Source organism: Poecile atricapillus, chromosome 9 (assembly GCF_030490865.1).
Source record: "Poecile atricapillus isolate bPoeAtr1 chromosome 9, bPoeAtr1.hap1, whole genome shotgun sequence".
Taxonomy (NCBI): Eukaryota; Metazoa; Chordata; class Aves; order Passeriformes; family Paridae; genus Poecile; species Poecile atricapillus.
The window spans coordinates 7,580,240-7,605,596 of NC_081257.1; the positions used below are offsets into that span (position 1 = coordinate 7,580,240).

The window sequence follows — 25,357 nt, forward strand, 5'->3', positions numbered from 1 at the left end:
AATCAGATCACAAGCAATATGAGGAAACAATTAGCTAACGTGGTCTTTGGTTTGTGCATGAGCCAGCTGCTGAAGAGTGTCTGAAGATGTTTCACTTGCAGTGGAGGCACCTCCTGCACCTCCTTGGGGTTGTAGGCAAGAAGAAAAGTTTGGCTTATTAATCCTTGTGGATTTGTGTGCTTGGTAGCTGAGCCTTGGTTCCATTCCAAAACTGATGTGTGCCGCCCCAGGTGTGTCACCTGTAAAGGTGACACTGACAATTGCTGTTCCACTAAGTCAGGCGCTCACAGTCTTCCTTGTGACCCGGGGTGGTGGCATCCTGGATGGGTGGCTGTTGCCATCCCTCTGGAAGAGCTAGAGCACATTCCTCCACAGCAGTCCATGGTGGTGTTGGTCGACAGTGAAATTTTACTGGAGGTTTTAGTGTTTGGATAGATTCAGTTAAAGCAGATTTGATTTGAGGGAGTGGCCGTGTTCTGAGAGCTCTCCTTCCACATTTCCAATTTTCTAGGTCACTCTTGGATGCTCTAATTTTTTTTCTGAGAAACAGTTAGCAAAAGCTTTGACACTGATGATTTTTATTCTGTCATCTCAGTCTTGAGAGCAAAGAGATACTTTTTTGGCAAGTTCTCCCCCTCCTCAACCCCCAGTCATCTTCATTAAAAGGCTGTCAACAAGCATGAAAAATCCCAGCATGCTAACTGTAAATGCTAATTGACAGACAAGCAGCTGAAGCGGTGGCTTGTGCAGTGCCTGACCTGCAGCAAGCTGTCTCCTGGCCCTGGCAGTAGCTCCATAGGTTCCCTAGGAAGCAGGATCAGAGTGCTCATGTACCTGCAGAGCCAGGCTGGGCTCTGTGCAAAGCAGTGCTGTTACAAACAGGGTAAACTAGAGGTGAGCTAAACCCAACCTCAAAAGTGGGCATGATGTGGTCTGGCTTTTTTCTCACTGGTAGGCCTACCTTCCTGGTATTCTTTAATGCTGCTTTTGGGAACAAAAAGCTTGAAAACCGCTTTAGTAAAACTAGCTTTGCTGCTGAAGCCCCGTGCCCTGCTGACACAGTCTTCAAAGTGCTTTCGAAAGGATTGCATCACCTGTGGATATCATGGCTAAGGGATTTTCTCCTTTTTCTTTCCCTCTAAAAGCAACCTGTTCCTGTGGGGTATGTCCCTGCTCAGTGAAGAGCTTTGAGATTTGGCTGCACTGTGTGTGCTCTTTACAAACAGGCTTTATGGTTTCCTGGCACAGCTCTTTAGGACCAGCTCATGGCAGGGTTGCTCCATGGATCAGTGTGCTGACAGGGGTATTTACATACTTGGCCATAGGGCAGATTTTTTAGTGGCTGAACTGGCTGGGACTGAGTTCTATCACTTAGATTAGAATTCAGTGTTGCATCTCCAATGACCTCTCAGCAAAAAATCCTTGTATAACTGTATTTGAAAGGTATCAAACAGTAGCACAAATCATTGCTCCCAGCAGTAAAGGCCTGATGCTCTGTTTTGATGAATTTGGTGATTCAGAAAACAGTAGAATCTGTTCATGCCCTTGGAAATCTGGGCATTTCCATGGCTGAGAGCTTGCTGTCCTAGCACTGCAAGGCTGTGCTGCCTTTTAAACCCTTCACTGGTGAGTCAACTCTGTGTTTACTGCTAGTTATGAGGGGGAGGTTCCTGACTGGGAAGACCAGAGAGACATTTCTGTTTCACTCTGACTTAGAAAAAGCCAAGCTGCTCCAAAGTACAGGGTATTAAAAATACAGAGGAATTAACAGACATAGTACAGGTTGATGAAAAAGTCCAGGATAAAATGCCTGAATGTGGAAGAGATATGGTGCCAGACACAATATGTAGCATCCTTTAAGCTTATCATTTTTTTCCCCTCCTAGCACTGTTCCCTGAAATTTTCAGAAAATCTTTGTCCTTTCACCAAGATTTGCTCAACTGAAATCTGCTCAATTAGACAGAAATTTAGATTATTACCCAAAAATTTATGCACAATAAAGGAAGACCTAGATGAAGAAGAGTAAGTGGAGACTGTCACTAGAGGAAATAAAGGTTCTGAAAATATTTGTGATGGTATCTAGTAACAAAATGGGAGAATGTGGAATTCAAAGCTGCTGAATCCTGACAATGTGTGTCCTAAGTGAAAGACTCATTTTGGAGAGTTAAATGATGATTGCAACCTTGAAAATTACTTTATCAAGAAGAAATCAGTAAGAGAGAGCTTGCTGAAAAAGTGAGCAGGCAATCAGCAGGGTGTTAGGGAAATCAGGGAGTAATTATGCAAGTGACACTTTCTGCAGCCTCCAAAAATGGAATTTGCGGAAGGGACCAGCACCACCAGCACAACATGCACTTAAATACCATTTTCCATAAAACCAAAAATAATCTTAAGACTTTCTGGCAAGGTTTGTCCTCGATGGCTGGTAGAAGGATGAAGCTCTGTGACGGATTGTCCCTGCCAGAGGAGATGTTCTCTAATCGAGTTTTTGTTTCCTGAGCTCGTAGGCAGGGCTGCAGCTGCCTGCTGAGGGGCTGCTGTTCCCATGGACTTCCCTGGGCTCATGAGGATGTGCACCCTGCCTTCTCCTCCTGCCTCTGCTCAGTGTGTCCTGAGGCACCCATGGGTATTTCTAACCTGCTCCTGGCACTGCCCATTCCTTGAGTATGTGGTGGGTGCCCTGCTTGGGAGAGGGAGCATGTCTGTCTCAGGGACCAGCATTTCCAGTGGGGCAGCCTTGATTTCCACTTCCCCTTCTCACTTGTGTTTCCTCACATGCCTTGAAGAAGGTGTAAAGCCTCTTGTAGACAGGTAAAGTGAGCAATGCTCCCTGCTCTGAATAGACCCTGAGCAGATTCTCCAAAGATGCGGCAATGTGGTCTGGGTGCACACACCAGCCTTCAGTAAGGTCCGGGAATGGCTCAGCTTTCTGTCAGGCAAAAGCAAATCCATGTTGGAAAGCAGTGCTGGAGCAGCTGGGTGGCAGAAAAGAACCCCTGAAAGTGTTCAGCACAGGCCTGGTAGGAAAGGATGGCTTTGGTTCATGAAAGGCAGGATGTAAAGAGGAGAGGTGGTGGAACCCTGCTGTGTTCTCTCGTGGGAGTTAAAGGATTGTTGTACTGCCACTCAGTGATTCCCTTCTATGAACTCTTCACTCCCACTTTGCATATTCCCTAGCATTTCCCTCACGTTCTGCAGAGCAGTATATGCATGGGTGTATCATGACTTCTGAATAATAACTCTGGGAACTTGTTTTCTCATGTTCATGGTTTGCACTGGGGGCTTTTCCATGGTGAGGCTACTGGGTCAGAGTACCTGGGAAACTTCTGATTCAGCAGAGGTCCCCAAGATAGGCTGGGACCATTTACAGCTCTCTGACATGTGTGTGTGCCATCAGGCAGCTGCTCTCCTGACAGACCTGGGTCTGGGTCTCTTTATTGATACTGAGTCTCAAACTATGGTATTGGGGAATCCAGGCTGCATGGTCTGGCAGTGCCTCCAGTGACAGGAGATGTTTCATGGCTGTGTGCACCTGTGACTTGGCCTGCCTGCATCCTGCGTGCCCAGGCATGGCCTGTTGTCCATGGCAGATGGGAACCACCAGGAATCATTGCTGCTCCAGGCAGGAGCCAGGAGACTTATACCTACCTTGACCCATTTTATCTGCATTTCAGCAGAGCTTGTGGGTGTGTTAGCACATCTCCAAAGCATCACTTGTGGATCTGGAAGCAGTGTATCTGTGGGCAGTGGAGCCCCTCAGGTGCTGCTGCTCAGGCATTCAAGGCCAGCCTCAGCAAGGAAAGGCTGGCTGCAGAGCCAGTGGCAGATTTCTGGTGTATTTCTCTGAAGAAAAGCCATGGTTTCATGACTGGCATGAAGACTAACCCAAGTATGAATATTCTCTCACCTGAGAGGATTTTTCCACGCATTCCTCCTTGAGTAGCTGCCTTGAGGCCAGTCTGGTGTGGTGGCTGGCATGAGGGAGTCTGTCCAGCTGCCCCCTCCCAGCACCTGGACTAAAGCAGGTTAAAGCAGTTTCCCACTTTAGTTACTTGTCTCTGCTCTTCCTGGGAGGTGGCAAGGCCTCTCCTGCCTGGTTCCTCTGGAGCTAGCTAACACAGCCTTGAAGCCGTGTGCTAGAGCAGGCTGTTTCCCTCCCACATCCATGGCAAAGCTCCAGTTAACTGAACTGGGAGACTTTCTCCCCCTTTCACCCTGTTTCACTTGCAAAACCTTTAGGAGCCAGAGCTTTCACCCCTTTCTTTGCCTCTGAGTGACCTGCGTGTGCTGGGCACTTTCGTCATTTACCCCCTTGTCTCAACAGGGAACTCTTACCATCGGTGGCAAAGAAGTGACCCTTGAATACACTCCATGCCCAGAGTTTTGGCGCTGCAAACGTGTAAGTATGTGCTCAGAGCTGTGTTGTGCTTCCCCTGCTGGCACTCGTGGCAGTGGCAGCTTGGAGGAGTCTTGGATATTTGCTTGGTGACCAAAGTAAGTTCAGAGTAATTAATACCTACCCTGAATTTCATGCCCCTTCTAAACTGTGCTTTTGCCTAGCTTGTGCTCTGGTACAGGTAGCCAGATTCTTCATGCACAGAGCAGCCTTGTCCCTAGGCTGTGGTTCCTTTTGAAAATGTGGGAAAAAATAGCGTGTGGATCCTTTCTCCTTAAAAACCACAATGAGGTAGTGATTCCGCCAACCGGAATGGAACAGGCTTTGCTCTGGTTCATGTGTGTAACCACCCCTCTGCCTCACACAGGAACCTGTGGTCTAGCTGTGACTGTAGTAAGTGCTGCAGGGAAGGAAGCATGGAAATGGATCCAAGTCTAGGCAGCATGAGCCAAGTCTAGCACACGCTGGAACTGGTCCATTTCTGGGAAGGCACAGCTGCCCAAGGGTCAGTTTGTTCCTGTGCCCTCCCCAGGGTTCTTCCAGTACAGGAACTTGTGGTTGCAGCAGGCTGGAGGTGATTGCTGGAGAAAGGACAGGATTGTTGCCTACGTTCCCACTGACTGCAGGCTGAGAGATTGCAGCAGGACATGAAGGGATTGGTTCTAATTAGAGTCCCACCTTGATCACCCTGGGCTACAGAGACCCTCATCCAGCTGACTGGATGCACTCAGCTGCAAGCAGAGCTGTTGCTCCATGCCTCATTTCTGCTTGGAGCGCTCCAGAGATGGAGATACAAGTTTCAAGCAGCAGTTTCAAACAGCGCTCAGTGCACTGAGATGGCTGCACTGTGTGTCCCCACCGTTGCTGTATGTAGCCGTGGCCTGAGGGAGATTTCTTGTGCCCCAGAGCATCCACAAGGCTTCAGTCATAGGAAGAAATTGCTATAAAACAAAAGTAATACATTTGCAAAGAGCTTAAGGAGGAAGTCAGGAGTGCTGTGTTTGGAGAGAGCTGTTAAAATGGGGCAGTTGGCTCTCCCCACAGTGGCTCTAGGTGGGATAACTATCCAAGCCTACTCAGTTCTGCCTCTTGGTTAGCAGCCACCTTATCATTAACTCTCCAAATTACATCAATACCTATAGTTCAGCTCAGATAAGGACTTTGTCACTGCTTGAGGGGTGAGTTCAGGTTAGAGACTGCCAAGGTAACTTTGAACCCTTTGAATCAAAATTGTGCCTAGCAGGGAGCTTTTGCTCCAGCATCACTTGAGAGGCAGAAGAGTCCCATCTCAAGGACTAGTGAATAAATGTGTGCTCAGAAGTTGTGTGAAAGCCCTGTTCCCAAGGCAAACCCAGCTGTGAGTCATACGAGCATTTACCTGCAATTCCAGCAAAGGCGTCTGCTGCCATTGCCCATCACTGTAACTTTTTCATGGCTGCTACTTTCTGAAAGCACTCTGCAGAGTCTGGAATTCTGGAGCAGGCTGTACCCACTGCCTTCAAAACACAACTTCCTCATGCTGTCCATCTTCCATTGCAGTGTAAGGTGTGTACTGTGGGCTACAGATCTTCCTGTTCCTATTGCAAGCTCCCAAGAGATGGTGAGTATATCTGGTCCCCTGAGCGTGGTTGGTTAAAAATTTCATCTACCCTGGACAAGTAAGTTTCTCTTCTGGTTTCCCATGGTATCCCTGTTGGTGGACTAGCTGAGCAGTGTGTGGGAGGATTGTTAGTTTTGCTTCACTTAGACCCTTTTTGCTTGTCCACACTAAAAATGTTACATGCACTGGGTCACAGTTAGGTTCTCTGCTCCTTGAGGTTTGGTGGAAAGGTGTTTTACTGCCCACAGCCTTTCCCTCCTATTGTCTGGTATTGTCCTTTTATCCAGGGAGTTATAATTGTGTGTCCTCTGGGACTGTGAGCTGCTGCTGCTCGCTGTAGGTGAGATGGCTTCTCCTCGACCTACCTTGGGAGGTGCAGCTGCATGGTTTTAGTCACTCAGAGACTCAGATTTGCCTCACTTTTGAGACTCTCAGATGAGGATCACAGAATCATGGAATCATTAAGGTTGGAAATGACCTCTGAAATCAAGTCCAACCATTAACCCATCATTGCCAAGCCCACCACTATCCCATGTCTCTAAGCACCACACCTACACATTTTTTGAATACTTCCAGAGGTGGTAATTCTGTCACTTCCTGGGGCAGCCTGTTCTAATGTTTGGCCATCCTTTCGATGAAGATTTTTTCCCTAATATCTAATCTAAACCTCCCCCAGGGCAACTTGAGACTATTTCCATTTATCCTATCACTTGTTCTCGGGAGGGGAATTAGAGGTGAATCCAGGATTCAAATTGCTGAACTCACTTTGCTGGCTGTAAAAAATACATGAGGAGTTCTCCAGGAGCTTCTCCTCACCCCACCAGCACCTCTGATTTCTGGGTTGAGAGAGCACAAGAGCCAAAACACATTTCCTTGAGGAACTGATTTCTTTGGGATGATGACTCTGCCCTCCTTCACCATCCCTTGGTGCAGCACCAGGGTCCGCAGTGCCACGAGTGAGTCCTCCACCCTCCTCTGGCACTGCCTGTGCATTCAAGCCACTGTGTAAGCCTTGACTCTGTATCTTTAAGCAGACTTCCATGTATTGCCATCCTGCCCCAGTCAGAAGGGCAATACATCAGCTGCTGATGCACAGATGTCTATTTACTGAAGCACTGTCTCTGTGGTTGTGCTTTCCGTGCTCTGTGGCTTCTCCATCAGGGCTGGGAAGGCAGAATTGACACAGCTGGCCCAACGCAGCTGTGGGTTGTAATGAAGCTGCCCAGGAGCAAATTAAACAGAGCCTTTAATCTGCTGTGGAGACAGAGTGTGGTGAATGCTTCTTACTGACCTGCTTTTCCTGGGAAAGGGTGCAGTAAGGTAACCTCTCTATGACTGGGTGAGACAAAACAACTTTCTAGGCATTTACAGTGGTTACTGCAGCTTTGTATGAGTTCTGGCATGCTTTGTGACTGATGGACTTAAGTGTGCCTCTCTTACAGGGAGCAGAGCAGGCCCAGAGTCCAGAGGTGGTGCTGAGGGAGAGGACACGTCGGCTGAGCAAGAATTCAGTAAGAGTTGCCCAGTTGCCCTCCCTGTCTCTAGAGTTGTGCTCATGTCTGTGTGATTTGCACGGGCAATTTCCACATCTGCAGGTGCAAACTGGTTTCATATGCAAATTTTACATGAGGTTCTGTAGCCAAAACTCTGCACTCTACAAACTGCAGACAAACGAGTGCAAGCCTGTCCAAGGTGAGCTGTGCTGGCAGCCAAGCAAGGCGCTGTGCAGCTTTCCCAACAGTTGTGTGCAAAATTGTCGTGTGTTCTGCCATGCCGCCCACTGCCCAAACAGAATGAGATCAGGGACTTGCTCTCAGGGACATTAAAGAGGGAAGCTTCACTGTGCCATGTCTTGCACCCTCATTTTCTTCTCTTTGTGGGAAGAGGCTTCAGCAGCAGGTGCTGGGCTGATGGTATCTGCCTTTGCAGCTTCACAGATTTGGCTTCCCTTTTCAGCAGTGTTAGAAGCTCAGGTAGGGATCTCTTTTGCAGTGAAGGCAGGCCATTCAGAGGCCTTCAAGCACAGGAACTTGTTGGGATTTATGTTCTCTGAATAGCATAGCTAGACTGGGGGGCAGGGTGTTCCCACATTGTTTCTGCCTCAGCTGTGGTCAGTGGGAACCTGATAAAATCTGTGACTGTACTACGGATGTGTTTCTCTCAGGGTGGTCTGAACCCAGTTTTCCTCTAGCATATAAACAGGGTGACAGTTACTAGTTGATATTACTTGGCTGTGGATGATCAGGAGTACATCATGGATAGTAAGGATATCACTGCCATACATGTTATCCTGGATATGGAAGGAATGTGTCTGAATCCATCCCTGATTATTGTTTGTTCAGGCAAGAGCCACTCCTAAAAGGAGGCCAAAAAGCCTCTTGTCTCTGACTAGAAAAGTTATGTAAAGCAGCCCAAGACAAAACAAGGCAATGGAAGGATGACAATACCTGAACACACTTTGTGTCTGCCAAGTGTTAAGACAGTGGATATGCAACAGGCAGTACAGGTTATCCTTTATAAGGGACACTGCTGCAAGGGCCAGAAAACAGGAGAAAAAAAATACCTGCTGAAACATTCTTATGTGAAACCGGTTCATTTCTCCTCTTTAATAGCAGAGACAAAGCTTGAAACACCTGAGCAAGAATTGTCAGGTCAACCAGGATCTCCAAAGCAGCCTCTCCAGCCCTCAGTTCCTGCTCCACAGCAGGAATGTCAGCCTCAGGAACAGGAGCCAAGGAAGAGAGATGAAGGGAGAGAGCGTCGGCCCTCACAGGAGAAGAGAAGGGACATGGACCGGCACCAGGAGCCACCCTCTCAGAGGGAAGCAGAGGAGACCACACCACCAGATGGTGGAGGAAGCAGAAGTGAGTGACACAAAGACCAGTTTTGGATTCCTCTTGCTTGCACTCCATGAGGCCACCTGCAGAAAGGGCAGCATTTCACTAAAACCTCTGGAGACTATTTCTATGTTGTGCAAATCCATGGTGTAGAGTAATGGAGGGCTGTCCAGCTCCAAAGGTGCTGACTAACTGCCTTTAGGAAAATTAATTCAGGCTGAGCTGGCTTTAGGGTGGTGCAGTTAACTTAGCACAGCTTCAAAAGTCTTTTGGCCCAGCGGTTACCCTGGGATGAACTCTGAGAAGTGACTACTTTCTATTCTGTGTTCTGGGAAGGAAAGGTTAGCAATTGGAGGTGATAACTGGAATGTCTTGCAAAGTGGAGAGAAAAAAGCAATGGCATTGTAACTCGACTGCAAGAAGCCGTGCTCTTGCTTTGAGTGGGTTTAGTCACAGTAAACTTGGTTCTGAATTATCTTTTTTTCACTACTTTTTCTTCTCGGGCCACCTCCCTGCTTGTGTCTCTCAGCAATTATGCTGAAGCGAATCACTCGGTTCACCCCCCCAGAGGTGATTGTGGGGCTCCTGGCCCCGTACGTGCGTCTGTCCACGTCCAGCGTGCGCATCATGAAGAACAAGGCTGGGCGGATGGGGCAGACCTATGGCTTTATCGAACTGGAATCTCATGCTGTAAGTACTTTCCTGCTTTCACCTGCTCCATCTGTTGGCATCTGATAGCTGTAGAAGTGAAGAAACTACAGAAGTACAAGAAATCTCTGTACTTGTCAGGCTGCTGTGCTGAAGCAAGTCCTCTCTTGTGTTTGTCTGACGAGTACAGGACTTCACTGTTACAGGTGTTGTTCTCTGGCTTTAGGAGTCAAAGATTGATTGTTGTCGCAAGCTGTGACACTGATTGAGTTTCTCACCTCAGTACATTTCTTTTTAGACACTGTAAACTTGAACACTTCTTGCATAGGTATTTTGTTTGCAGAGGACTTGAATCCAATCGTTTTTGTTTGTAGAAGGCAAGAATCTTAAAATTAACAGACCGTCCCATGTTGGAGGGCTCACATTTTCTGTGTCTGGGTGGCTCCCAGATTCCATAGCTGTTCTTTGATGTTAGTCCAGAGGGTGTTTACTAAAACAGTTTGGGGCAGCAGCCACAGTGCCGCACTGTCTGGCAGCCCAAGGAGAATGCTGTCCCCAGCTGGCTGCTGTAAGTGGTCATATGACAAACAGAGAACCTCACATTGCATTTATCCCTTTTGTTGCATCCTAAATACCCTTCACTGACACTTTGATATTTAGTGTTGTGTTTCTTGTCCTACTGAGCACAAAATATTCCTTTCAGGCAGACTGGATTTGGAAAATGTGCTTTTTCCTTCTCATGGAAAGTGACATTGCTTTTCCTTTTACAGGAGGCGCTGAGGTTGCTAAAGATACTGCAGAACCTGGATCCCCCGATCTGCATTGATGGGCGTACATTGGAAGTGAATCTTGCCACAGGGAGGAGAAGGTACAGACAGATGAGGCAGTGGGGTTGTCCTTTACATGCTCTACAGTGAGGCTAGAATGCTGTTGTCAGAGCAGGTGCTTAAAGTTTGGCATGGGAATTAGCACAGATGTTCCTAAAACCGAAAAAAAACATTTTGGAGAAGTGAAGGCATTGAAGCTTGATGAAGCTTCAGTGGTTGAGCAGAATGGGATTACTGATCATAATGCATCTTGTTGTCCAGCCATCAAATCCTGTCCTGCAGGAATTAGTGGATTCAGCTTTTTAAAAAACATGTGGAGAGATTCATCTTTGTAGACACAGTAGAGTGGAGTCATATTTCTTGTGGAGACAGTGGTTTGCCTAGTCTGTCCCCTGGGATGGATGCAGTCCAACATGTGGCCAGTAAAGATGGTCTTTCTGCCTTTATTGGTCCTGCTGATCATTTTGGATATACTGAGGTTAATGTAAAACCAAATTGCCATTAACTTGCAACCTTTATCTCAACAGGAATGACTATGGGGAGCATGGTGACAATTCCTACTATGGCCCGGTAGGTCTGCACAGCTTCCCTGCAGGTTGCTTAAAGGGAGGGAGCACTGCAGGGTGATGGGCCTGACTGTGTCAGGCTTTTTCTCTTTGGGCTGTTGGAAAACTGCAGAATGTGTTTCACCACGTTTGAAGATGGGGTGCTAATGCTCAAATGTGCCCACTGCTGCTCTGCCCCTCATACTGTTTATCATGTGCACAGAAGTGCAGGTGAGTGCTGCTGGAGGAAGTTACTTGATGCCACACTTTATAGAGTGATTTCACTGCTGGCTGATCTCAGTTCCCAGAGTGAATGTCTCCTTAGTGTTTGTTACTAGACTACAGGACTCTTCCCATATACTAGATGGGGTGGAGGCTTCCATACGGATTGCTGTGAGCGCCCTCATGGAAGCTGCAGAGATCTCATGCTTTGTGACACTGTCCATTGCTCTGTAGATGAAAAGCTGTGTCTGCTTGTGCTCTGTTTAGGATGGCTAAATGAGCTCTTCTCCTGAACTTTGGGCCTGTCAGAGGGAGGAGGAGCAATATGATGTTTGTTAAAGAATCTCTGACCTGTTTGTGTTGTTCACTTACTCCAGGGCAGAAGGGGCATGAGAGACAGGAGAGGTGGCGAATCACAGAGACGCACCAGAGCACAGTGTAAGTTAAACTCTGCTTCACTCCTACTGTGGAGACTTTTCTTCCTTAAAAGGGCACTGACATGTAGAAATCAGCCCAAAAATATTTTTAAAGGCTAAGAGTAGGTTTGTTTGCTACACCCACTTGTGAGTTCCTTTGCCAACTTTGTTTAGTCACATTTTCCTATCTGATGATGTGTTTCTCTCTATTCTCACTGTGCGAAACTACATGCAGATAAAGGAAACTTGCTGCCTATTTTTCCTTGTTGTGGAAAACTGATGGGATAAAATCAGCCTGGCAGTTACTAGAGAAGACAGAAGAAAATACACTTGATGCAGCAGTGCCAGTAGCTGGAGGAGCACTCCTGATTGTTTTAGTGATTTATATATAGCATTTCTGAGGTCTGTCAAAGGACTCTCTGGAAATGAGAAGCATTCCTGACATTATGGGCCTACTACCCTTAAGGCCTTTGGCTTTTCCTGTAGAAATAGTCCACTCTCTTTTCTTCTCAGGAGCTTTCATGCACCGATGGGGTGGAAGAGATGTGGGGAGTGTCATCACTTTAAACAGGATTGAGAGAAAACAGCTTTTCCTTGTTCACAGGAGTGGGTGGAAGTAGATACTCATTACCCCATTCTTAGGGAAATTACTGAATTTCATGACCAAGTGTTGTGGTCTTGTGATCTCAGCACAGCTCTTGTTTTGATGTGGAAGTTTTGCCAGAGTCCTAACCAGAATTGTGAAAACTTATCACCCCCCCTTACTCTTTGAAGAAAAGATTATGTAGGTCAAGTGATATGAAGATACTCATACCTCTCTTGCCAGGAGAAAAAAAATATTTTTTTTCCCATTCTTGATCCTTTTAGCAGTTCAATGTTTGTTCGTGCTTTTGTCTTTGTAAAAGGCAAGTTCTGCTTTTGGAAGCGTGTAGTGCTAACTCTTGTCTCTCTCTCTCTCCAGCACCATCGGATGTGTCCACATACATTTATGATCCTGACACTGGGAATTACTATGATCCCATAGCTGGGACATACTATGACCCCAGAACTCAGGTGAGTGCATGGGAAGAAAGCTTTACATGCAGTATGTTCTTAAAAACTGCTCTTCACTGGAGGGATTTTGCAGCCAGATCCTCGAGACAAACTAGCATGCAGTACAGAGGCAGCTTTGTGTCTTTTAGTCTGTCTCTGACCTGTGTGAAAGAGATGCAAGTTGCAAAATATCAATGAGAGGCTAAGAACCCATAAGCTGTGTGTTGATCCAGCTGTAGCTGCCTCTGGCCTCTGAAGCCCTGTCTTTGGAAGGTTTTTGGTCTGCTTTTCCTCGAGTAGACTTACAGGCAGAGCATCACAACTAAATTTTGTTGTAGACATGTGATACGTGACTGTCTGTAAGAGAGAATGGAGAGCAGAGCTCTGTTTTCATCTGTGGTCTCTGCTTCACAACCCAGCCAGCAGTAGCTGTAAGGATCCCAAAAAAGAGCCATCAGCAGAGATTTTCTGGAGCTATAATCTTGTTCTCATGATCCTGGGTATGTCCATGTTGTGGGAGAGCAGGGCAGTGCTCTGGTGACCTGGCTGTGGTCAGCTGTCTTCTGCCCCATCAAAGTTCTGAAGCCTTTGCCCTCTGCAGTCCCTTCTTACTGTGCTGGTCTCCCCAGCTCAGCAAGCAGTGAGAAGACTGCAGGGGTTGGGCTAAGCCTGCTCCAAATGCCTCTTTCAGAGGGAAGTCACAATAGACCGGGAACCCTCCTCACCACCCCCAACGGAGAGCAGAAGGCGGCGGCATGGGAGCCAAGAACGGACAAGTGACAGGAAGGAGTCACACAGCAGGGACAACAGGGACAAAAAGGACAAAGGGAAAAGTACTTCTGCTAAGGTAACTACCTCCAGCCATCAGAATGACCTGAAGCCAAGAGGCTGATGGAAGAGAGGTTAAAAAATATAGAGTAATTGGAGGATTCAGAAAGGCAGGGACAGTGAGAGAAGACAATGGGGTCAGCAGCCAGAAAGGAACATGGTGGTTGTCCAGCCAGAGAGTAAGTTCCCAAAGTTTTTCTCTCCTTACATTGAATCCAGGGCTTCTCATCCCTTCCTTATATTGAAGGATTCAGACACATCCAGGTAACTGAGACATGTTTTGCTCACTCCGCTGAAAGCACCCAACTATTGTAATAGAGATAACAAAAAACTGGGAGAGACATTTAAACACACCATGTCAGATGATGATGGAGACTCAGCTCTCCCCTAACTTCAGTTTCTGCCCCCCCAGTCCCAAGATAGTGCCCTTCATTGCTCTTCCCAGTGAGCAAATCCCAGTGTGGGAGCTGCTGGTTGGGAGTAGCTGCCCAAAGCGATGTTTGAGCACAGCCCAGGGCTGTGATACTGACAGGGCCTGAGGAATGCCAGGAGAGTTGGTAGTAGTGATTTAGCCACCAATGTGGAAACTTTGTGTTCTTGCCTCTTGGTCTGAATATGCTCAGTGGAATCAGTTCTGGGCACCTGGGACTTGAGGGCTGTAACTGTCCCTGAGGCTGGTAACAAGCCAGCCAAGGAGTCATCAGGTATAGAGGCTTTCAGGGACACTGACCTAGGAGAAGCATGGTCCTGTCTGAATGGAGGGTAAAAGCATTTCCAGTAAATCAATCTGTTGTTTTCCCCACTTGCCTGTTTTCCATGGATGCCCAGAAGTGGCTTCCTGGCTGCACTGTGTGCTCTCTGATACCTGTGTTGTTGCTGGCCTAATGCCAAGTCGTGGATTTTTCAGAATGAGCCTGGAGAGGAGAGATTCTTTGCAGAAGATGTCTTCAAAAAGCCATTGCCTCCCTCTGTGAAGAAGGATGAGAGCACAGGCCTGGTGAGCTGTTACACTTGTCTTCCCTGGTCAAATGCAAGTAACTCATGAGCCACTAAATTGGAGCCTGTCCAGAGCTCCAGCCCAGTTATCTGTAAAATGTGTGAAAGTGAAGCTTCATCCCAGCCTACTGTCTGTGCTGCTGAGCACACAGCTGAGTATCACAGGCCCATCCTGTTGCAGTGCTGACTGCAGTCTCTGGTGCCCTCTGTCCAGGATAAAGAAGATCCTGGAAGCCGCCCCATGCTGGCTCGGCCTGGCCATATGTTGTGCCGCAGTCACAGCAGAGAAAATTGGTGTTGTCTGGCAGTGGGGGTTGCTTTGAACCTGGTCTTCATGTCCTTTGTGCACACACAGAGGTGCTCAAACCCTGCCTCAGGTTTTCAGTGACCTGGCCCTGCCTCAGCTCCCTCTCTGATATGAGGCATGACTGTCAGCATCACAGTGTAACAGAGACTGAGAGTGGGGTGGGCTGGGACAGTGTGGTGAGCTGCTGCAGCTGTCTCTGAAACCACGGGTATGGCTCCAGGAGAGCTCTGCATTCCCCAGAAGGGGAATGTCTCCTATCAAAACCATCACCTCATTTCTGCCAACCACCTGGTTTCCTTGGAGGCCTGTTTGAATGAGTGCTTAGCTGCTGTGTGCTCTGAGTCCATGCTATGGCAGTCTTAACACCTCATCTTGACTGTTTCAGACTGAGACTGGAGAAGAGAAGTTCTCTGCAGAAGATGTCTTTAAAAAACCTTTGCCTCCTTCAGTGAAAAAGGAAGAGAGTGCAGCCCCAGTAAGTATCTCCATGGGATTGTATTTTGATCTGTTTGAGCCTTGATACAGTTCTAGGGAGGCTCAGCACAGCCTGGCTGCAACTACGAGTGCCAGAGCTGCCAGAGATGTTTCTCATGCCAGAGGAAGGAGTGCTGGGGATGAAAGGTAGCTTATTTTTTAAGTCTGACCTTGTTTGTGGGCTTCTAGCATTGGGAAGCTTGGTACCTGCATTTGAGCAGGATCTCACTCAAGTAGTCCTAAGGCAGAAAACTCTTCCAGCCACCTCCAGGCTGAGGAAGGCCAAATCTCACTGATCTCCATTTCTAGAGGAAGTGAGTGACAGCAGCTCGCTGCCAAACAGCCGCTGCCTCGGTTGGCTTCTTGTGCTCTCAGGTGTGTGGCAAGTTAGAAAAGCCTGGCACCAAAGCACAGCCTGTCTAGAGAGCAGAAGGGCTTCCAACCTGTAGTGTGAAGGGAAAGAAGCCAGCCAGCTCCTCTCTGTTCCCTGCCTGTGCTGCTGGGAAGCAGCTCTCTGCCTCTTGGACTGGAACAGAGACAGTAGTCATGGGGAGATGGGTCAGGGAGGCAAAGCCCCGCTGTCCTGGCAGGCTTGATGCTACAAATTGTCACACTTTTCTCTGCTTCCCTCAGCCCAAGGTGGTGAACCCTCTGATAGGACTTCTGGGAGAGTATGGAGGAGACAGTGACAATGAAGAGGAGGAGGAAGAGGAGGAGCAGTCCCAGGCTCAGTGGCTGCCGCCTCCCCCGCACCCACCGGCACCGCGCGAGGAGCAGCCGCGGAAGGCCAAGGCCAGCGACGACAAACTGACTGACTGGAACAAGCTGGCCTGCCTGCTTTGCAGGAGGCAGTTTCCCAACAAGGAAGTGCTCATCAAGCACCAGCAGCTTTCCAACCTGCACAAGGTGTGGGGAAGCTGGGGGCTGCTGTTGGCTCAGTGGCTTTGTGAGCTGCACGGGAAATGCAGTGGTTGGGTGGGAAGAGCTGTGCTGAAATTGACACAGTAGTAGGCAAAAGCTGTGTTCAAAGCATTGTGTGAACTGCTTGTTCCTGCCTTGGGAGTGCTATAACATCAAGGTGTGACTTTGTAAGCTGTAGTGAGACAGCTGAGGCTTGGGGAGAGTGGGGTGCTGGCACACACAAGTGTGAGAGCGGTAGGAACTTGGCACGTGCACCCTCATGTTCTGTGCTGCCTTTGAGCTCTTGCGTTTAGGAGAGCCAAGCTGCACATGGGTTAAATAGGACTGGTTGCCTTCCTTACTGCAGGGAGGAAGGGCTCCAGGCCTCTGTGGGGGAATAGGTAGTCTGGGCTGCAGGAGAGGCTGCTGTGCCTGGTATAGTGCAGGTACAAGAGCATGCTGCTATAGCTGTGCTCCTTATGGGTGGAGCAGATGACCCTGACAGCTTGTGTTCCCTGCTTGACACTGCTTTCTGTTTTCCTCCTTCCAGCAAAACCTAGAGATTCATATGAAGATTAAACGATCTGAGCAGGAACTGGCATATTTGGAGAAGAGAGAGCGTGAGGTGCGTCTCTGGTGGTGGGCAGGCAGCTGCTTGTGCTTCTGCACTGGGGGGTGGTGTTCCCAGGAAGACCCTCCACTTATGCACCAGCTATCAGCAGGCATACACTTAGGCACCAGGCATCAGATGCTTCCCAAAAGTGAGCTGTGGGCTCACTCTGCATGGGGATCTGTAGGTAGTTCTGTGACTTCTAAGAGTGGATCTTGCTCCTCACGGAAGGGTCTGAGTGTGCTTTTGTTGTCCTGCAAGCCAGCCTTTGGGTTATGGGCTAAGTGGGACACAGATTTCCATCTAAAACTGATGGGGTGTATGGGCTGGTGCTGCCTGGCCAGGGACAGGAGAGCTGTACCTGACCATTGTTTGGAAGGTCACAGAGCCGCTCCTGGTGCAGTAGCTGGAAGGCTGCAACAACAGGTCAGGGTCAGCCCAACAGATGGCATCTGAACAGAGCAAGTGTATTGTGGGATGTGAGCATTCAGTGTTTGTGAGCCCCCAGGACAGCATTCCAGCCAGCTGAGCATGAGATGAGACCTGGATGCAGAGCAGTCTCCTGCAGTGTTGACTCCTTCATAGCTCCTGTACTTACTTTGCTCTTCCTGTTGTGAAGGGGAGGCATAAAGACAAAGGAAATGACCGGAGAGAGAAATTCCAACAGATGGATTCACCAGAGAGGAAACGACTCAGATATGACCGGGACTCAGAGAGGTAATGGCTGTTCTGGGTTAGATCTCCTTGGGGATGCTGGTGTTGGGGTGGGATGTGTGCTGCTGGCAGACCAAGGCTGGGAATTGTCCAGTGGGGTAGATCTGCAAAGTAACAGCCAGACAGACTGAGACAGAATTACTCAAAGTGTGATCCTGTTGTACTGCAGGACATCTTGCAGAGATCAGGAAAGGGCTGGGGTGGAAACAAGGGTTTAGGGCAGAGCAGTGCAAAGCTGCCTGGTGCTGGAGGGGTGAGATGGGGGTCTGAGTGTGTCTGGCTGGACACAGAGAACGAAATGCAGCCTGTTCCCATCCACATCGTCCTTAAGGCACTTGCTGCCCTCCTGTCCTGGCATCTAGCCATTGAAAGAAAGAGCAAAGCTGTGTTTCATCTGTTCCCTGACTCAGAAGAACGCTGGGAGCTGTTTCCATCTCGTTCAGAGTAGGTGGAGGAAGAAAGTGCGTGCTGTGTGGAGTTCTCGACAGGCCTGCCTGCTGTGAGCTCGCGTGTTCAGTGGGCTGAGGAACGGCCAGGCATGTGTTGAAGATAGAACTGGTTATGTGCCTGTTTTCTTCTGGCACAGCACCTCAGAAGGAGACCTTTCCTCTGTGTCTTGCAGTTTAAACATTCACATCTTCTCTTCCCTCTGTTTTCCTGGAATAGATGTAGATAAATGAAAACAGTTTGTGTGCAGTGTCACCAGCAGCCAGAAAGTAGGAATTGTCTGAAGGAAGAGTCTTTTATGCTGAGAGATTTTCAAAACTGACTTTTGGTTAATGGTCTTGGATGAGTAATGAGGTGGGAGAAAGAGTGTCCGAATCAACACTGCATCTGTTGAGCACTGGGAGAAAGGAAAGATCTAACAGAGCAGCAGGGATTAGACTTTGTTTTCCTGCCATTGCTAAGACTTTAACTAGGAGCTACAACCACAGAAGGCTCCTGGCTTGCTTACACAGTAAATATTTTGGAGTCTGAGCTCATTTCCTGTGCCCTGGTGAGGGCAACTCCCCTGAGGTGGGACAAGAAAGTTTGCAGTCAGAGGTGTGCGAGCCCTGCACACAGAATCCGCTGTGGTGATTTCCTTAGGCACTGTGCTTCTGGCAAGAAACTTGGATATCCCACATGAGAAGCTGAAATGTCCATGAAGGTGCTATTAGCAGAACTGAAAATCCCTGGCATGTGTTTGAAGCACTGCAAGACTGGACAATTGATTCTGGTTCTTTTGCAGTGACTATGACCCAAGGCTTGACAGTAACAACAAAGGGAACCGAATGATGCAGTCTCCAGGGTGGAAGAAGGGCTTTGGCCACAACCAGCAGGGCACAGCATCACCACTGGAGGTGAGTCTTCCCTGCCTTTCAAAGCCCACCACTGTCCTGCAGCCCATACTGATTCCCAGGACAGCTGGAGGGAGTTCAAGTCAGGCTACAAATCCCAGCACCCACTTGATGGAATAACATGTGTGCACTGATGAACTTTGCAGGCTGGGAGGGGCTGTATGCTGGCTATAGAACAAGGTTAGAATTCATATGGATCTGGAGGTGTTGAAAATAGAATGAGCAGGAAGGAAGGGTGTGAACATCTCACTAGTACCTGTTCAAAGTCAGGCTGGTGTTTGAACAGGTCACCAGCTTGGCTCTCTGCAGCAATGTGAGCTGGAGAAAAAGCTGAACTTCCCCTGGGGAGGTGTGAGCACAGCCAAAGCCACGGAGTCCAAGATGCTCTTTGTCTGCTCCCCTTAGCACTTGTGGGGCTTTTGCTGCCATTGCAGACTCTGGACATCAGAAGATAATACCAATATATGGCTCCTGATGAGGAGTAGAGACCCATTGGGAAAGAATGTCAGGGATAGGCAGGGTCAGGTAGATCCTGCCTTCTGAGACAGTCTGGGCTCTCAGAGAACCTTAAATGACTGCAGAGCATTTATCAGAGAAGCAGGTTGGGGCAGGGTCTGCTCTGCCTTGCCCAGGGCCACATGAGTAGTGCTGTGCTCTGGTGGCAGGCTTGTGGCTGGCTGGGTGCTGTGGTGTCCATGCTCTCTGCTGAGGGACAGGCAGCTTGGAGCAGGGCTCACAGGGTGACATTCAGCCTGCAGTCAAGTAGATCATTAAAGCAAATATTTGAGGCTTCGTGACGCATGTTTGCTTGAGCCCATATACATGAGGCAAGAGTCCCTCTTCAGTGCAGACAGCAGGAACCAGTCCCAGCTGCTGCTCAGTCCTCACAGCAAGGTCCCTGTGCCCATAAAACATCAGCTTTGCCGGGAGCCAGCCCCAGCTCTGCGCTCTGGGAGGTCTGAGCTCCCATCAGGGCTCCCCATCTGCATGGGGAGCTGGTGGCAAAGCACAGCCCTCGTACAGTTCATAGAAAGGCCAGAAGAGATGTGCTTGCCTTTCACTTGCAAGTCAAGCTGGACAAAGCCATGTGACCATGCCAACCCCACACAACTCTGATCTCTTGGGCCAACTGGTGAGATCTCTGGTATTCAGGTAGGTTGGACTGAAAAGCCAGAAAAACTTCCAGCCTCGGGCCTGCTCTTCTGGGCTAACTCCAGGCAGGTATTGCTGAATAATGCTGAATAATACTGGCTGCAAGAGCCAGTCCTTGAAAACTGGTTGAAATTCCAAGCAAGTTACCAGTGCCCATGGGAGCTCTGTTAGAGAGAACAGCTGAGCTTGTGCCAATGCAGGCAAGCTGCAAACAGTTCCCCAGGAGCCCAGCTCTCGCCAGTGCTTTCCTCTGCTCGCTTTCCATCCTGGCTCGCCCGTGGCTGCCGGCGCTGCCTCTTGGCTGCCCACTCCTCTGTGTGCTCCTCACAGCTGATCCCTGGGGTTTGATTCCCCCTGGGCATTTTCTGTCTGCTTTTGTTGCCCACAAAGGGCCTGTAGTTTTTCCCAAGCAGCTTTTGGAAGAGCACGGAGCGCTTGCTCTTCCTCTGCTCGTGGATCCACATGGGAGCAGTCAGCAGTGCTGAAGCTGCCCAGGGAAGCTCTTTATTTATGGGAGGAGAAATCACTAACACAAGCTGTGTCTGTTTGCAGGCAGAAAACAGGAGGAGGGGCCCTGGGCTGGGGGCCCCAGGGAAGCCCCCCAAGAGGCAGTCCAACGAGACCTACCGCGACGCCGTCCGGAGGGTCATGTTTGCCCGCTATAAGGAACTTGAGTGAACGGTGGAGGAACCCCAGATCTGTCTCTCTCCATCTCCATCTCTTTCTCTCTATGTCATGTTCTTTGAAGGTTTGGTCTTTATTTTTTTGTTTGTTTTTTGAATTGTTACAGGTTTTGCTGCTAGAATTTTTTTAATAAAACTGAAAATTTGTCAGTGCTTGTTTTGTGGCTAAAATGGTGTGTTTTAAAAGCATGGTGCTTTGAAAGATACCCATCGTGTTTTGCTCTCTGCTGATGAGATCACTGGGAGTTGCAGCTGTGTCAGTGGGACTGGAATGGGTTTGGTAGCTTGGAGACCCTGCCAGTGGTGCCACTGTCCTGCAGCATTTTCTCTGTCAGCTCAGGGACAGATACCCCTGGTGCCATGTACTCGTGGGTCAGGATGGGAGCTGGGAGCAGGAGATCCCAGCTGCTGTGAGGAATTCAGGACCCAAGGCCTGTGAGGAATTCAGGAGCAGGAGTGATCTCTGTGGGATTCATCTTGGCAACTAGTGAGGTCACTAGGGTTCAATTAATAGCAAGAGCTTAATGGCTGAAGGTGACCTCATTAGTGCTGGGTGTTGTCTGGGCATCCCAGCCAGGGCAGAACATTGCACATGGGGTGAGCTGGATCTGGTGTTGTGTGGGGACCCTCATGGGGGTATAACCCTGCTTTCCCAGTAGGTGCTGCTGGCTGTCCCAGGGAGGTGTGGAGGCAGCTCCTGGACAGGAATTTGTAGTAGGGACAGTTTGACCAAAGCACAGGAAAGTTTGTGTGTGTGAGCACAGCAGGGGGACAAGGGTGAGTGTGACCTGCAGGGATGAGGATGATGCCATTGGCCGTGGCTGGTGGGAGCAGATCTCATGCCTGAAGAGCTGGTACCCACCACCACCTTCCTGTTCACCTGGCAGAGAGCAGGGCCTGACACGGCTTTCAAATACTCCAAAGAAGGGAAAGCAGGAGATGTGGAAGCTGAAGACAGCAGGATTTGGAGGTGAAGAGCCACCTGCAAGAGCTGACAACTTCCAAAGGCAGCAAATGACCTGTCCAAGCTGTATTTCCTTGTCTCTGACAATGCCAGAGGAGTGTGGAGGACTCGTTTGCAGTATTGTGACCCCTGTTGCTGCACCCAGGGGTGGTGGAGGTGTGCATGGTGCTGGTGAGTACGTGGGGGGTGAGGCCCTCCAGTCTCCCTGGGAGCCCCAGGCCTGTAAAGGAGGGCGAGGAAGGTGATGGGCTCCTGGGGATGAACTCCCACATAGGGAGAAGTGGTGGTGGCATAACAAGCTGGAGCTGTTAAGTCTGGAAATTATCCATGCACAAAGGGGGGAAAAAAGAATGACTGTGATGGGGCATCATTTAAAGGAAGGGAAGAGCGGAATCTGGGTGCAGATTTGTAGCTGCTGCACAGGCTGTCCTGCACCTGGGTGTGTCAGGTACCTGGGTGTGCCAAAAATGAGCACCCACAGAGCATCATTCCCAAGACAACCAGAGGGAGCCTTTACAGCTGCCAAATGTGGGAACCCATTAGCTGATTTTATTAATCTGCTAAGTGGGTACATGCATCTTAGTGAAAGCCTGTTAACGAATGATAATACGTGATTAATTAGAAGATAATAAACTAGATAAATGTAAGAGCAGCTTCCCTTGGACAGATGGACCACACTAAATAATGTATGTTCCTTGGCTTAGTCGTGTGCTTGCTTGCTTCTAGTCTGTGATGTGCCTGTGTGAAAGGAGAGGCAGCACAACACTTTCCTTGCAGGCCCATTGCCAGGGCTTAAGTCAGGAACACAAGAGGAGCAGGAACAGACTGCTGTGAAAATGAGAAAAAAATCCATTAAAAATATCTACTTGCAGGATGTATCCATCTCCAATCATGAGAAATCCTTTTTCTGTCTGTGGTGGTAGATCTACCTCCCATTAGTTGTATTAATCATGGAAATCCTTGGTGTGTTTGCTTCTACTATTTTGGTGATCATAGTAAGTGTTTATGAGAAATCAGGAATATTTCTGTCACAAGAGGTCAGAGCAGCACAGTGTTGCTCCCACAAGTGTGGGATTTCTGGGGAAATCTGTGTGGCTTGGGGACCTGAACTGTAGGAAGTATCCTGGTGCCAGCCCATGGAAAATCAAGGCATTCCCTGGACAGATGCTGACTTGAATTCTCGAAATTCCACTTCTCCAAGGTAACCCAGAGTGAGCTCCTGTGTATTCCCTTGAAGATGTGTGTACACACATCTCTCCATAGGCATGGCATCTACCCTTGCTGTGCATCTGCAGGGGGATATCCAGGATTAGAGGACATGGAGTCCTCCACTGGGGCTGGGCTGAGGTGACTGGAACGAGGTTATTCACAGCCTGGAACAGACAAATAGAGTGAGAAGCTAAAAGCATTACAAAGAAGCACCAAACCAGAAAACAGCATAGTTTTCTATGGGAAAACAGCAGCGTAGTTGGTGATACAGAAACCCCAACTATTTATCCTTGGTGCAGTGGTTTTGATGTTTTTAATATTTTTAAAAGGATGGCGACCCAAAGCCATAGCTGAATTGCTGCTACCTTTACATCTTATAACTATTCTGCTTTTATTTCAGAGATTACTCACCACTATGCTTCTGCTGTAGCTGTGTTCAGCACATTGCCTTGTGTGCCATCCTGTGGTGATGGGTATGCCTCAAGTTACAATTCATTTTTATTTTTGGAAGGTCCTAATAAGAGAATTGGAACAATTCACAGGGTAAGCCCTCTGAGCAGTTGCTTGGTGTGCAGATGTTACACACAGGAGGAGGAGGACTGGGGTGACCCAAAACCAGCACTAAGGTTGGGATGAATGGAACTGTGTGTACAAAAAGCCCAGGGAGAAAAGGCTGAACAAGGGGGTTAAAGGGATTATTTAATTTAAAAGGAACAGGCAACAGGAGCATTGGAGTGAGAATGGGACCAATGGGGAGGTTAAATCCACCATTTAGAGGGTTGGAGGCACTGCTGCCTGGACCCCTGCCCAAGGAAATGTCGATCTCTGAGCTGTCAGTCACACAGGTTGATATGCAGGAGGCTGCTTAATACACCTGAGAGGTTCTGGAGCAAGAGCTTATTTTTTTCCACCCTTTTCTCAATGTAGAGCAAGTAGATAGTCTTAGATTTCCAATATTTATTCATATTAATATTGATACAGCAATGACTCAGGCCCTTTTCAGTGAAACATATTTATGTAAAGAGCTGGAGCTATGCTTTGTAAATAGAAAAAAACAGTAAGTTGTGCTGAGGGACGTGTTTGTAAAAGGGAAGAAGAGAGAGAAGCAGGGGAACGCACTTCCCTCTGCAGCAGTGACCTGCCTCAGGGACAGAAGGGCTACTGGAAGGAGGATGAGGCTGGGAGCCATCCCTCAGGTACCAGATGAACATGGCAATCTTTTTCATTTCATGTTTTAAGACTCAAGAAACAAGAGTTCAGTGTTCAGAGGAGGTTGCTGCTCAAATCATGCCCCTGTTTTTAATGTATGTTCTCCATTTCCTTATTTATCCATATCCATACAAAGCCCATTCTGTTCTTTGTTCCTGTACTGGGTATGTTAACGCTTTCAAATGTCACCAAGTATAATCTTTGTGAAGCTGCACTTTAGTGGACTTCCTTTTGGTAGCACAAAGGTTCAAAGGAAGATGAATGACACTATAGTCAGTCACACAGTGCCCGGAATAGCTGGAATAAGCATTGACACAAGCCCTTGTCCAAGCTTCATGTGGATTTTTCTTGCCAGCACGTTTTGAAGGGGTTGTGGTCTGGTCAAGCTACTGATGGTGGTTCTGTGTATGTGCTGCTCTGCCCTTTTTGCAGTCTGGGGGTGGCCAGTCCTGTCCAGCTGTTAAAGTGCACCTCTTTCCCTGTGGAGTGCTGCAAGGAAGCTGGGAATGCGAGCACTGCCCCCCAGGGACAGAGTCCCCGTCCCACACAATGGAAGGATGGGCTGGTCCCGAAAAGGCAGAGGGCTGGGTAGCAGCTTGGAGCTCACCCCTGGAGCTGCCCCAGCCCTCACCTCATGGGCACTGCTGCTGCTGCAGACACCCGGTGAGCACCTCCCACCCCAGGACATCCCCCTGCCCACCTACAGCAGGATTTCACACTGCCCCATGCTGGGCTCCATCACCAGGGGAGGAGAGGATCAGCCTGAGGAGCTGGAGCACCTGTGCTGGGGTGGTTTGGACTCCTGTTAAGGAGGGGCAGCAGGAGCAGGGTCACCCCAGCTTGTGACAGCGAGCTGGCAGAAAAGCTGCCTGTACCTCCTGTCCAAGGTCCCTCCATGAGATGGGGCTGCCCACCTCGGGGTAGGAGTCTGGCCAGGAGAGAAGGCTGGACCTGCAGCACAGCTTGAGAGAGCGCTCACAGCACTGACCTAGCCTTCAATGGAGTCCCCAGTCCAGCGGGCAGCAGATGGGTGACTGAGAGCTCACCTGAGGCCACTCAGTGTCCTCAGGGCCTCAGCAGGGCCTTAGGGAACTCCCTTGGGTCCTTCTATTGCTGGGGCATAGGAGAGGGGCCAAGCAGCTCTCTTGGCAAAGACAGGAAAGGCTCTGGGGTGCACTCCTGAAATCCATCTCACAACTTCTCTCACTTTTGGATTGTGTCCTGGAGCAGCTCAGGAGAGGTCTGGCTTGGGCCAGGATCCACCAGATTCCTTTCAGATGAAACCAAACCCAATATGCTCCAGGAATGCACCTCATGCTCCCCAGCCACTGATGGGCGTTCAGGCTGCAGGATCAGCCCAGAGCCTGTCTGGAGCTAAAAATCACCTTGTAAATCACACAATCATTTAGATTGGAAAAGACCTCGAAGATCACTGAGCCCAGCTGTTA

At 48.9% G+C, this 25,357-nt stretch overlaps 1 protein-coding gene across 1 annotated transcript in view; it reads left to right on the top strand.

The window, feature by feature from the left end:
• RBM6 (RNA binding motif protein 6) overlaps positions 1 to 20,680 on the top strand; it is a 57,779-nt gene extending 37,099 nt beyond the window's left edge. The window contains exons 7-23 of the mRNA XM_058844666.1: positions 4,325 to 4,399; positions 5,936 to 5,996; positions 7,439 to 7,507; positions 8,609 to 8,860; positions 9,363 to 9,523; positions 10,252 to 10,349; positions 10,836 to 10,878; positions 11,453 to 11,513; positions 12,453 to 12,544; positions 13,215 to 13,370; positions 14,259 to 14,348; positions 15,040 to 15,129; positions 15,762 to 16,034; positions 16,579 to 16,653; positions 17,258 to 17,355; positions 18,584 to 18,695; positions 20,397 to 20,680. Coding sequence (XP_058700649.1) covers positions 4,325 to 4,399; positions 5,936 to 5,996; positions 7,439 to 7,507; positions 8,609 to 8,860; positions 9,363 to 9,523; positions 10,252 to 10,349; positions 10,836 to 10,878; positions 11,453 to 11,513; positions 12,453 to 12,544; positions 13,215 to 13,370; positions 14,259 to 14,348; positions 15,040 to 15,129; positions 15,762 to 16,034; positions 16,579 to 16,653; positions 17,258 to 17,355; positions 18,584 to 18,695; positions 20,397 to 20,522 — 1,932 coding nt within the window. The 3' untranslated portion in view covers positions 20,523 to 20,680. The remainder of the gene's footprint in view (positions 1 to 4,324; positions 4,400 to 5,935; positions 5,997 to 7,438; positions 7,508 to 8,608; positions 8,861 to 9,362; positions 9,524 to 10,251; positions 10,350 to 10,835; positions 10,879 to 11,452; positions 11,514 to 12,452; positions 12,545 to 13,214; positions 13,371 to 14,258; positions 14,349 to 15,039; positions 15,130 to 15,761; positions 16,035 to 16,578; positions 16,654 to 17,257; positions 17,356 to 18,583; positions 18,696 to 20,396) is intronic.
• The last annotated feature ends 4,677 nt before the right edge of the window (positions 20,681 to 25,357 follow it).